Genomic DNA, 14,003 nt, shown 5'->3' with positions numbered 1-14,003 from the left:
TCACACAAGGCCTGACTTAGCATACATTGTAGGTATGGTGAGTAGGTTCTTGCAAAAGCAAAAAGGTATCACATCTAGCAGCGGCGAAGAGGATACTAAGGTATCTGAAAGGAACTCTCGACTATACATTTTATTTCCTGAAGTTGATGAAGGAAAATAATGCAAATTAGTGGGATACACCGACTCAAGTTGGTGTAGTGATGCTAAGGATCAAGAATCTACAGCAGGCTATGTGTTTATGCTAGGTGGTGCACCAGTTGCTTGGAGTTCGAGAAAAAAGCCAGTAGTGGCATTATCGTCATGCGAATCAGAATACATAACTGCTTTTCTTTGTGCATGTCAAACAACATGAATGATGAATCTGGTTGAAGAGATAACAACGAAGAGTCATGGAGCAATTACCATGAAGATAGACAACATGTCAACTATCAATCTGGCGAAGAATCCGATAGCACATGGTCGAAGCATGCACATCGAGATGAGGTTCCATTATGTTCGAGAGCAGGTAGCAGGTGGGAAGATGAATGTGGAACACTGTAGAACTGAGAATCAGATTGCAGACATCATGACGAAAGGAGTGCAGATCGAAGTGTTCAGAAGACTAAGAGCTATGATGAATGTAGATAGCTTAGACACAATGAATTAGGTGGTGTGTTGAATTGTAATTCCTTGTGTCGAAGCAGGTTGCTCGACAAAATAAGGAAGTGCCGAACCATCTAGTATGTTAAGTTGTGTTATTGTGTCGAAGTGTTGAAGCATGTTGCTTCACACAGGATTTCGACTTAGGCCTATTTTAGTAGTGTTAGCTATTTTGGGCTTTGCCTTGAGGTCAAAGTTAAGCTAAATCTATAAATAGAGGGAGTAACCTTTATTTGTTGTAATGAAGTGAATATAGTCTTCATAACATTGTATTCACAGTATTTTGCAGTTGCAAAGTGAATAAGAAGTTTTCCACAGTTTGTGGGCAGAGAAAAACTCTGCAGAATTATATTACTCTTCTCCTTCATCGTTCTTTACACTTTTCTTTCTCCATTGTTCTTCTTTTTTCGTTGTTATTGTGTGAGTGATAACAATCTTATTCATCAAGATTGATTGAAATTCTCTATATGTTTTAGGGGATTTCCAACATCTGGTATTAAGAGCTCCGGTTTAATTGATTCGTGGAAAGAAAATCATCATGGCAACGAATCATCCAAACGGAATATAATTACATGATTATAAATTATTTTTTTATTTAAAGCCGAGTCATTTGGTAATATGTACAAGAAAAAATAGCTTCAATTTCCTAGTAGTCATTAAATATAATGAGCTCTTTTCTATATTCACATTATTACTCTTAAATTTTATCAGATTCAATGGAATATTTTATCAGATTCAATGGAATCCAAGATGTCGACCAATACATCTAGTATTCACATAATGAGCTATTTCCTAGTATTCACATAATGAGCTCTTCATACTCTAAACCATCAAATGGGTAAAAATGTAGTTTTTCATTTGATAGCGTCATATTAATTTCTCAAATGCATTAGTAAACTGTTATTTAATGAAACATTGTAGTGCTCTATCTATAAGAAAAATAGTATAACACTTTTTTCTTAGTGATTCAATAAATGAAAAAAAAACCATTTTAGATACTCCATAAATTAAATGGGTAAGATGTAGTGTAATTCAGATTCATATGTCTGGATTTCCACCATTTTAGACATGGGATATTTTGTTTCCATTATTAGGCATTCAATCATGTCTCTCTTTAATGATTCCGAGCGTGACTCTTTATACTAGTTAGTTAAGTTATGTAAATAATTTCAATAATATTTAATTTTAGTTAAAGAAGAAGGATAGATGATTGCACTTGAGACATCACATGGATGACGAAGAATAAAGTGTTCAATAGCCAATACATTGTCTAAGATATTGGAGATACTAGAGAGTGAGAATCTAGAAAGATAAAAACAAGAGTCACCACAAGCCTATGAAATATTAGAGAGACGTGAACTTGAGAAAATAGTTGAGAGGCAACAAACGGAAGAAATGAGAAGGATGCGACTATTAGGTGAAGTTTTAGAGAGATGACCATCAGAAAAAGTAAGGATTCTTGCAACGCTGTTGCAATAGACAACATTATAAAGGTAGTTGTTTTTTATTAACTTCTAAATTCTAATTAATTTTTACTCAATTATATTAATTTTTTTTACAATTCATTAATATTTTTAGTGTGTCTCTTCTTTTAATATATTTCTATCATTTCCAAATTGACCTTTAGTTCTAGTAAGAAATTATATAATAACAATAGTTGTATCGTGCATGGCATAAAATTACTATCCGGATATGTAAAAGTTATAATTGAAGTTTCTATTATTCCATACGCTACTTTGCCTATATCTACTGAACATGGTGATATATCGATGATTGGTCATGCAATAGGTAAAATTGTGCCATGGCCATTCAAACTAGTTCACTTTGTTGATGGATGTTGAACAGTAAATGACTTATTACCAGTATGCTTGATTTTTTTTATCGATACAGATTATGTAATTCTTATATATTGTTGATATTTTTATTTTTAGAAGAATAATAATTTTATGTTTTTAGAATATCGAATCACTTACTAATATCTTATATGTAAAAAAAATCTATAATAGAATTTTTTAGAAAAAAGAACCTTAAATAGAGGTATCTACAATAACATTTTTGAATAAATTGTCATTAAACAAAAATTTATAACATAGAGCTTTGTCAAAAATTCTATTAAATATTAGAATTAAATCAAATGCCAAAATATATTATGTCAGCAGTTTGAAAACACAATCAAAAAGAAAACTTAATAGTACTTAAAAAACACTCTTATAGGTGGAAAACCTATAATAGGGAGATTTAACAGCGCTATTAAAAATCATTTTTGGTAAAGTGTCACTTCCTCCTGTTGAGACATTCAAGTCTTCACCGTTATCGTTGATCTTTAAATCCTTCATCTTTGAAATTTCTTTGGATCTCACACTCGTCTGGACTTCATCCAAAGTAATAGTATCTTCTTTATCTTTAAGAAGGACATCCTTGAAGTGATAAAGGATCTAGGTTATGAGCTTAATTAGAGTAAATCCTTGTCCTTGAGATCAATATTCACCTAAATATAATCCAAATCACCAATGATCTTGTAAAAAATTTACAACTCCTTCACTCTAGACATCTTCTATATAATTAGGAATGAGTAAAGTTGTTGTTTTAGGGATAACCCGTGACTCAAATACTTGGTTATATACAATTGTTCAAACTTTCCCACTACGAATTCACAATCTTTTTCTTGGAGACTTCCCTTAAAAATTTATTTGTGAGGAATAAAATAATGGCACTCCGAGCCTTATCCACCATCTTGGTCTTATCTACTTGTGTTAGGTGTGTAGACATCAACGCCTCACCCTTGAATGCTTAAACACATTTTTTATTTAGTTAATAATGCTTGTATATTAGCATTTCAAACCTAAACTTGTGGTCTCCAAAAAACTTCTAGCCATCCAATTTAAATCCCATGATGCATACTTATTAACTTAACACATTAGCCCTATGGTGAACGCCACTTCTATATGAAATTGAAAGGTTCAACCACACTAAGATCTTCTTGTTGTAAAATCTTATAAAATATCAACCACACAAGAAATATTGATGTGTGTGACAAAGAACAAAGATAATTGTAGTGTTATATTTGTGAGAGTCCCAAGCAAAGGCGACTTCTGCTTCCCTGCCTAATCACGAGGGAGTGGTTGTTGGCCTTAAGGGTTTCCTAAACCCTAGGCTCAAAAGGTCTCCATAAATACTTATCCCCTAGAGGGAAAGGACAAATCAAAATGTACGCGCTTATACCTAAGCACCGAAACGCATATACAGAGCCTCTCACCTCATGTGAGAAGGTCCTCTAAACCACCATAAAAACCACCGTACGGGGCTTCTCGTCGTTGTGGGAAATCCTTAACCACTAAACAATGCAATATACCTATTAAGGCCTTTGAGTACCCTTGCCCTTGTAGGGGTAACATGCATACTTGTAATTTTTTACCCGTATAGTGACGCCCACTGTGGGGCTCCAATAAAACTAACCTTGGTCACACTTTCTTCATCACAATCACCCTACTCACTGCTACCCTCAACTCCTACGCCTAGCCACTCTCGGCCATGGTTAACAAGAGAGCTTTATCCTTTACACTAGAAGGTACCGATGGTATAGGTTATGTTGACGCCCTGGCAGAGATGTGTGCCGCCATAAACGAACTATGTCGTCATATCCAAGCACTTGAGGAAAATGTACACAACATCAGACAATGCCAGTGGGAGTCCAATCCCTCAGAGGAGATGAAAATGCTAGATTCCTAGCCACTCTCAGACAAGATATGAGGAGTGCATATCCCTGAGAGATTCAAACCTATCTCTTTAGCCAAGTTTGATGGGTGTAGTGATCCCTATGAGCACATCGCCTCCATCAACATACAAATGGTCATCATATGAGGGCATGACTCCCTGAAATGTATGTTGATGTTTGGAACTTTCAAGGTCGCCTCTCTGTGATGGTATATGGATCTACCTCATGCATGCATCTCCAGCTATCTTGAGCTGATAAAGAAACATGTACAATAGTTCGTCTCCAACCATCATAAGAAGATGTCAACCACCATTCTGTTCAATACACGTCAGGTTCAATTAGAGTCGATGAGAGAATACCTCACTCAATTTTACGAAGCCACCATTAGGGTCATCCCACCAAACCAAGAAATGTTTGTAGGGACGTTCCAAAATGGACTCAAGGAGGGGCACTTCGACAATTCTTTTGTTTAGAAGCAAGCACTTTTGTTGGTGGAAGTGGTCACCAGAGAAGAATGTTATATAAAGGGCGAGGAGATAAAAACCGAGAAGAAGGTGCAGGATGTCAAGTAGTGTGTTACCAAAGCCGAAGGTTCACTGTTGAATGTAATTTTAAGTGTCGGGTTTTTGTTATCGTCTCCACAGGGATTGTGAGATATCATCGCCTTTCGGCAGTTGTTTTAATTCTTAGCTTAAGGTAACAATGGGGTTTTGGTAGTTGTCACGGTATCTTGCATAAAAGTGTAATAAAATGCGGTAAAAGTTTTGGTTTTAATATTTGAGAAATATTGCCAAAGTTAGGGTTCGACGATCACTTTGCATGTATATGTTCGATCAAGAAAACTTATAAACTCCTTTAGATGATAAACTATTTCACAAAGTCCTCCCAATGTGTTTATCTCTAACACACATTGTGAGTTTTCCCATTTTGATCCATTGTTTATCTCTAACACAATCTATCAAAATGAAAACTTTTTGGTTCAACCTTATGGTGAACAAAATCATTCATTACTATCTCTAGCTAACAAACAAGATTGGATGAAAACCTAGGTTAAGAGTTGGTAAACATCTCTCGATCATAAACCAACACAAAGAGTTTTGAATAAGAACAAAGTTTTCACCATATATTCACCATTAAAGAGTTTACAAATGAAGATCATCCCATTTACACACAAAGCTAATGATCATCTACATCTAACCTTGACAAAATGAAGGACTTAGCTACTCATTTTCATGGTAGCTTAGTCAACAAGTTTTGGAAGAAGGTTGATCAACATCCGAGTCGAATAATCGAGATTGGATGGGAATCCACCTTCTTTTTGTGAAAGATTGTTAAGAGATGAAGAGAAATGATTTCTAGGTCACAAAATATCCCAAGAGCAATGCTGGAAAATATCTAAAAAGTACAAAAGTATGGAGGTGCAAAAGTATGGCTCCAAAAAGTAGCCCTTGTTACTTATAGAGCTGCTACTGAGCTGTCATGCTCGCTAGGCGAGCAGACTGGCTCGCCTAGCGAGCCCCTAAATGAGGCACCTGAAGCACCTGCGCCCAGAGAAATAACCTTTGCCAGACTGTCATGTTCGCTGAGCGAACAAAACCTTCGCTAGGCGAAGGTCACGCTTCAACCTTCGCTCCAGCGAGCTTGAGAGGTTTTGCTACTGGAATGCTCGCTGGGAGCTCGCTAATGGCTCGCTTAGCGAGTTAGTGCTGGCTGCGCTTTTCACCAAGTCTGGACGTGTTCGCTACACACCTCGCTGGCAGCTCGCCTAGCGAGTTTGTTGATGTTTGCCACTGTAAAATACTGGAGCTTTTCGCTGAGTTCTCGCTGGGCGCTCGCCTAGCGAGCCCTTCGCCACAGCCCTCGCCTAGCGAGCAAGCTGATGAATGCATCTTTTCTTTGGTCTCTTTGCCAACTTTCTTGTGGCTTCATTTTCTATTATTTCATGCCTAATTCCTGCACAATAACACACAAATCAAAGGTACCAAGATCGTTTATCATTGTATTGCAATTCATCAAAAACAAAGGTGGTTTCGAACACTTTAGCAAGGAAACGGAGTGAAAGACGCCCATATTTGATAGCTCAAATAAGCACTTTTGGGTATCTACATTCATACCACTAGAGGAGTAGTAGTTGAATCTCCCCCATAAAAAAACTGTATCCAAGAGAATATGCAAGATGGTGAAGAGCTTCACGCCTCCGAACACTCAATGTGAACATATATGGTGTGAGGTTCTTCACATGCACAACATTCCCTTGCCTCTAACTCAAAAGGAAAATATGATGGGTTATGAACTAAGAAGATTGTGCAAGTTCCATAGAGTCAAGGGACACCACACATAGGATTGTTACCAACTCGAGAAAGAAACCAAGAGGCTGGTCGGGGAGGGACACCTTAAGAAATATGTGAATGGAGACTTTTCCCATGAGCCATACAAGTCCAATTCGTGAAGGCAAGATGACATGAAAAGCCCCAAGCCCAATAAAGCAAAGGAGACATCCCAAGGCAAGAAAGATTCATTGTGGGCGGGGAGACTAGCTCTGCCCGTAAAAGGTACGCTCTCCGAATTCTACATATAAAAGACCTTCCCAATTAAAAAGGTGAAGGCGAGACCCAAGGGCCAGAAGATATGATTTCCTTCTCTGAGAAAGATGTTGATGGAATTCACCATCACAATGATGACCTCATGGTCATCACCGTCAAATGCGACGAATGGGAGATTAAAAGAGTTCTCATAGACCAAGAAAGTATTAAAAAATATTTGTATTAAGAGGGGTTTAAAAATACTTTGTCTCAACCTAGAGGACTTAAAACCCTTCAAACATTTGCTGGTGGGGCTCTATGGGGAGAAGGTCAAGTAAAATGATACATCACACTAAAGAACACTTTTGGAGAGCACAACCAAGTCAAATAAATAAAGGTCTGGTATTTGTTTATCGATGCCACCTCGCCAATTGTATGAGCATTACATTACATATATTTTGGTTTTACTATTACTATTACTATTTCATTAACTAAGCTTGACTATATTGCATATACAACACAAGGACTCATCTGCCTGTCTTTTTATTCAAAACCAAAATTTCATTGTTTTGATCACCCCTTCTTTAATAATCCAATACATATGTTCTCTGTATATCATTTGAATTCTTCAAACTAATATGATTTCCATATTAATTAAGTTTCTTAAGCTGGCCATGGCCTGTCTTTGTATTTTCGACTCCTAGGTTTCCTTCTCTCTCTATGTATATATATATTTGTCATCTTGATCATATATCTCATAGCATCAGCATTAATATTCAGTTCCAAATTTCTAATTTAAAAACATGGCTATGAATACCTCATCAAAGGCTCAAATCATTTTCATCACCTTCATTTCCTACCTTATTTTTGCTCAAAATGTAAACTCAGCTTCATTCACCATCTCTGATTTTGATTCATACCAAAACATCATCCAACTCGAAGGCAATGCCTTCATTTCAAGCGGCTCTGTCCACCTCACAGGTCTCTCCCCAAACAGCACTGGTAGAGCCTCTTACACTGGACCAGTGCGTCTCTGGAACGCGGATAATGGCAACCTTGCATCCTTCACTTCAGTCTTTTCTTTCGTTGTTGCACCAAACGGTCCCGGACTCTTTGGAGACGGGATCGCGTTCTTCATCGCACCGTTCAATTCCCACATTCCAAATAATTCAAGTGGTGGATTCCTTGGGCTATTCGACTCCGAAACCGCTTTGAATTCCTACCAAAATCAAATTGTTGCTGTTGAGTTTGATTCCTTTGGTGAGAATCCTTGGGATCCAGATTATTCTCATGTTGGCATTGATGTGAATTCTATTGCTTCTGTGACAACAGCACCGTGGAATATTAGAAGTGTTCCCAATGGTTATACTGGATTTGCTGTTGTGAAGTATGAACCTGTGACGAAAAATTTAAGTGTTGTTGTAACATATCCCGGAAGCTATGGTGTGAATGGAGTTTCAAGTAAAGTGTCTTTTTTGATTGATTTGAGGACTGTGTTACCTGAATGGGTTAGAATTGGATTCTCTGGTGCCACTGGACAGTTAGTTGAATTGCACAAGATTCTTTCTTGGAGTTTTATGTCAAGCTTCTACTAATATGGTTGGCTATAAGGGAACAAGTGTTATGTGTTTCATGTTTCTGATTTGATGATTTGTGTGTACTAAACTACTACTATATAGTGCTTATTATTGTTATATATATAGATACCGTGGAATGCAAGGTATTAAATATTAAGATATAAGAGTTGAATAAAAAATTTGTTATAAAATATTATATTGTTAGGAAATAATACTATTAATTAAAAGTATTCACACAGGAACAAAGTGTTTATTCTAACAATATTTATGGAGATGTAAACCATTGGTATGGTTTATATATGCTTTAGAATGCTGCTTTCATCATGTTATACTTGCAACTATTGTAAGGTCAACATTACTGATACCCCTAACATACGAAACATGCTTCCAGATACAATTATGTTGTCTGTGCTCTTTCTGTTCATAATCCCTCTTTCCGTGTATGTTCGCAAGTACACTAGCTGCCCCATATTTATGCTTCATTCGTTTGTTGTCTCTGGCTTTTCATATATTAATGTTTTTGAACTATATCATCTACTTGCACTCTTCTGGTTGTTCTTAAAACTCTTTCATTTTTACCTCTCTCAAAATTTACGTCTTTTTCTAATAAAAAAATTCTTAAAAAACCCAAAATAACAAAAACAAAAAATCTTATACTTATAACTAAAAATCAAATAGAAAATTTTGTTTTTTACTTAATATTTTTAAAATCTAATAAAAATGTATAAAATTCATATAATCCAAAATCTAAAAGAAAAATCACAGATAACATATTGTTGCAATTTTTGTAAATAATCATATTTTTTAATTTAAATTTCAAAATAATTATTTTTTTCAAATATATATCAAATTACTCATATTTCAAACAAATGTTTTTTTCAACAAAAAAGCATGCGCGAGACATGTTAACTCATGTTTTCAAAATTGTCTTTAGGTTTCAAACCAATTGGTGCATGCATATAGCAAATAAAATAAAAATGAGTAAATATTAATGTCAGACCAATTGACACATGTTTATAGAAAATGCACTTATACATCAATAGAACTGATGCATGCATATATATATATATATATATATATATATATATATATATATATATATATATATATATATATATATATATATATATATATATATATATATAAACGCTAACTGATCTGAAACATGTTCTTTGTTACGATTTTTTTTTGTTTGAAATATGTATAGTTAATTTAGTACACAGTTGGGAATGATGGTCGGTTTGGAAATTAAGTTGGGAAAGATGCTTATTTTGAAAAAAAAGATTATTTCCATACAAATTCTGCAAGTTAAAAACAAACACTTAAAATATTATAAAATATAGTTTTTATCGTAGTTTTTAAATATCCGATAAAAATGCATAAATTTATTGGGTATTTTAAACAAATTCGATAAAATGCATAAATTTAGATACCGATCTTTTAAAAATACAAATAATGTATCTAGTTTAAAATATGTAGAAAAGTTTGTAGATATCATCTAATATGTTTAATACACCATTTGACCTCACTCAGCACCACTATTTAATATTTCCTCTAAAACTTCATTATTTCCTCTTGTTTCTCGTGTGTTAGTCCTCTCATTGTTTTGTCACCGTAACTTCCATAGTAAAAATATCATGAAATTTGTCTAGTTATGATGATTTTGATTTAGATAATTCTTTTTCACAATTCTTAAGAATATTTATTCTAAATTGACACTACTTACCAGAATACTTCCATATTCCTGTTAAATTCCTACTATTCATTCTCATACTCCATGATGGATAACTCAAAAGACTTTACTCATGCTCATAATTGTTCAATTTTTTCTCTCTTCTCGCTAATTTGTTTAAATGAATAATGCTCACTTAACTCAACATGTATAAATCTTTTTACCATAAAGTTGATATGTTTCTAAACATTCTATCAAATCAATATTATAAACATACTTTTGAGATTTTAGGATTGTAATATTAAAATTTGATAAATATAGCATAAATTTGGGTAAAGTGGACTAATTCTAGGAGTTAGGCTCTAAATTTCTTTACTCATCCGTTTTTTCCCGATTTTATATATCTTGTTCCACTACCAACTCTCTAAAGGATTGAACCTAAGATATTCAACACTTTTTTCTTTTATTCATGGTACCCTTACATTTGTGCTTTTGTAGTTCTTTCTATTTCGTTTTGTTCTTTTTTCTATATAATTTTTTATGGGTATCTATTTTTCTCAACATTGTTCACATTCTCATTTATGACATTTTCTCCTAAGACCACCACTCAAATTTAAACGTTGTTATTTCAAAGCAACCCCAAACTTATAAGTATGTTATACTTAGGATACATAACAATTTTACTCAAATTAAAACAAATAAAGGGATTGGGTTCAAAGGGGATAAAAACGAACATCTCTTTCAATTATAATGTCATTTACCATTTCTTTTGTCTATTTTGTTATGATTCTTTGTAACAAAAGTTGCGAGTTCCCTTAGGTTAGGCTCTTTGAGATAAATTTGTCAAAAATTATTCAATCAGTGTAATTTTAAAACTATCCATTATTCAATAAAGACCATCCATAATTCCTTTTACTCATTCAAAAATGAGTAAATTGATTCCAAATTGTAAAAGAGTTATAATTGTGTCCAAGTACGAATTTACATATACTAAAATGTGGCAATTGATCACACATTCTTAAATTCATTTTAACCATTAACGAAATATTATGATGTTTGACCCCACTAACAATATAGTGATGTGATAACACTGAAACACATAGTTTATTTTGACTTGATTCGCACATGTCACTACGCCAAAACAGGTTTTTGGCAGCGCCCCTTAGACAGCGCTTTTCTCCAAAAGCGCTGCTACACGGTAAAAAAAAAAATAAAAATAAGGAAACTGAATACGTAGATGGCTTAAAGCGCTGCTAAATGGATGGTCTTAGACAGCGCTTTTTAAAAGCGCTGCTAAATGGCCTACCTTAGACAGCGCTTTTGAGAAGGTCCACCTTATACAGCGCTTCTCCCAAAAGCGCTGTCTAAGGCCTTAAAATTATTTAAATTAATCACAACAAAAGCGCTGTCTAAGGCCTACCTTATACAGCGCTTTTTAGAAGGTCACCTTAGACAGCGCTTTTGGGAGAAGCGCTGTATAAGGCCTTAAAATTATTTAAATTAATCACAACAAAAGCGATGTATAAGGCCTACCTTATACAGCGCTTTTGACAAGGTCACCTTATACAGCGCTTCTCCCAAAAGCGCTGTCTAAGGCCTTTTAAATTTTTAAAAAAAGCGCTGTATAAGGCCTACCTTATACAGCGCTTTTAGAAGCGCTGCTATTGACCCCTCCTGTGCCAGCGCTTTCCTTCAAAGCGCTGTCTAAGGCCATTTTAATTTGTGAGCTTAGCCAGCGCTTTTCATAAAAGCGCTGTCTAAGGCCTTATTTACCAAATTTTTTTTTTAGTAAATTATAATATATGAATTCATTCAGTACGTTAAGACCCATTTTGTTTCCCTCGCTCCCACAACCTTCTTCTCACTGCGTTCATACTCGTTGCGTTCATCATCACTGCTTCTCCCAAAACCTCCATTCTTGATTCCTGCGTTCATCACTCACTTCGTTCATCACCGTTTACATTTTTGTAAGTGCATTTTCTGTTCGTTTCATCTTTCTTTATTTAGGGCAGTTTATTAGTGATAAAGGTTTGCTTCTGGGTTGATTCTTTTGTGGTTCATGTGTTAGGGCAGTTGATTCTCTTGTGTTAGGGCAGTTGATTCTTTTGTGTGTTAGGGCAGTTGATTCTTTTGTGGTATGTTAACAAATGTATATATTTTTGATATTAATCACCATGTCAAAGGGAGATGGTTTGTGTTAGCTTCCATTAGGTTTCTATTATACTGATGATGAATTGTAGCAAGTGTTAAATGTGATTGTTAGCATTGGCGTGTAAGTTGGATAGGATTAGATAGAACTGTTAAAGGGAGATGGTGTTAGTGTTAATGAAATAGTTAATTAGTGTGGTTAGTGTTAGAATGAAAAACTGAAATGCAAGTTTAGAAAATGCAGGTCAGCTGTTAGACAGTTAAAGAAAGGCTAGCTTGTTAGAATGGGAATGATGTGAGTCAAAGTTAATTGAATGGAACTGCATTGACTTGGCTTGTGATTTTACCTTGTTGAATTGTTTTTTTTCTGATGCCATGAAACTGAACTGATTAAACTTGAATTATGTTGGACTGCTGAACTATATTGCACATTTGAACTACACTTGTTATTTGCTTGAATGTGTTGGACTGGTTTGGAAAATATTTTGCTAAGTTGGATTGGTATTAAATTGGTTTTTGACAATGCTGAACTAGTTTTGGATTGACATATTACCCTACTTGAATTGCTTGTACTTTAGTTGATTACTTTACTGACTGATTGATACATTGCTTGATCTGTTTAATGTCTAATAAGCTGTTGTTTATTTTATAGGGTGTTCATTTCCTTAGGACTCAATTGAGGACTATTGCTAACAAGCTTTGTTGACATCCACAATTAAAAGGTAGTAACTTATTGCCTCTTCTTCTTTTTTTCATAGAAATGACTTATAATATAAGCAATTATATGATAAACGCGGAAATAAGTTGTTTATTCATATAGGGTGTTAGTCCTCTAAATTATTTCCAATCATTTGACATTCAATCATAATAAATATCCAAATTGTCATGATTTTAATAGCATAACTACAACATAGTTATAGTTACTTCACTTCATAGTTAGTAGAAGAAATATATATATATATATATATATATATATATATATATATATATATATATATATATATATAATATATATATATATATATATATATATATATATATATATATATATATATATATATATATATATATATATATATATATATATATATATATATATAATTTATTAGTTTGTAATAATCTTCTTTTTGTGACGCGAAAGTGTTTATCTTAGGAAATTCTTCTTTTATGTTGTTTTGAAATAGTTGCGTGAATAATTTAGGAAAACCATGGATAAAAAATGGATGTCTGCCGATCGATTGTCGAAAGAGTACGAGAATGGGGTATTGGAATTCGTTAAGTTTGCTGTTGAACATGTCAAAGACCCCAGTCGAATGAAATGTCCTTGCTTGGGTTGTTGTTATATGGGTCGGGTTGACGCAGATGGATTGAAATCGCATTTACTGATGCGTGGAATTGATCGAAGTTATACGTGTTGGATATTTCATGGTGAGAAAATTAACGAGAATGTTGAACAGAGGGAGAAAAGTAATACGACCTATGCTTCATACGACAAAGACACGGAAACATACGATTGTGATCGAGTTGAAGAGATTGTAGAAGCACTGGATGAAGATCTTCATGATTGTCCTGAAATGTTTGAGAGGATGGTAAGCGATGCAGAGAAACCGTTGTACAAAGGTTGCACTAAATTCTCAAGACTTTCTGCGGTATTAAAGTTGTACAACTTAAAGGCGGGCAATGGATGGTCGGATAAAAGTTTCACAGAGTTGTTGGCCCTTATGAGAGAA

The 14,003-nt window shown here is 34.4% G+C and overlaps 1 protein-coding gene across 1 annotated transcript; it reads left to right on the top strand.

Moving 5' to 3' along the window:
- Positions 1-7,679: 7,679 nt before the first annotated feature.
- Positions 7,680-8,471, top strand: LOC127079710 (lectin 7-like). The gene has a single exon (XM_051020088.1). It carries the CDS (start codon positions 7,680-7,682, stop codon positions 8,469-8,471), a length of 792 nt encoding a protein of 263 aa, XP_050876045.1.
- Positions 8,472-14,003: the final 5,532 nt, after the last annotated feature.

Source organism: Lathyrus oleraceus, chromosome 5 (assembly GCF_024323335.1).
Source record: "Lathyrus oleraceus cultivar Zhongwan6 chromosome 5, CAAS_Psat_ZW6_1.0, whole genome shotgun sequence".
In the NCBI taxonomy this organism is placed as follows: Eukaryota; Viridiplantae; Streptophyta; class Magnoliopsida; order Fabales; family Fabaceae; genus Lathyrus; species Lathyrus oleraceus.
This window is presented reverse-complemented; position numbering and strand designations above follow the sequence as displayed.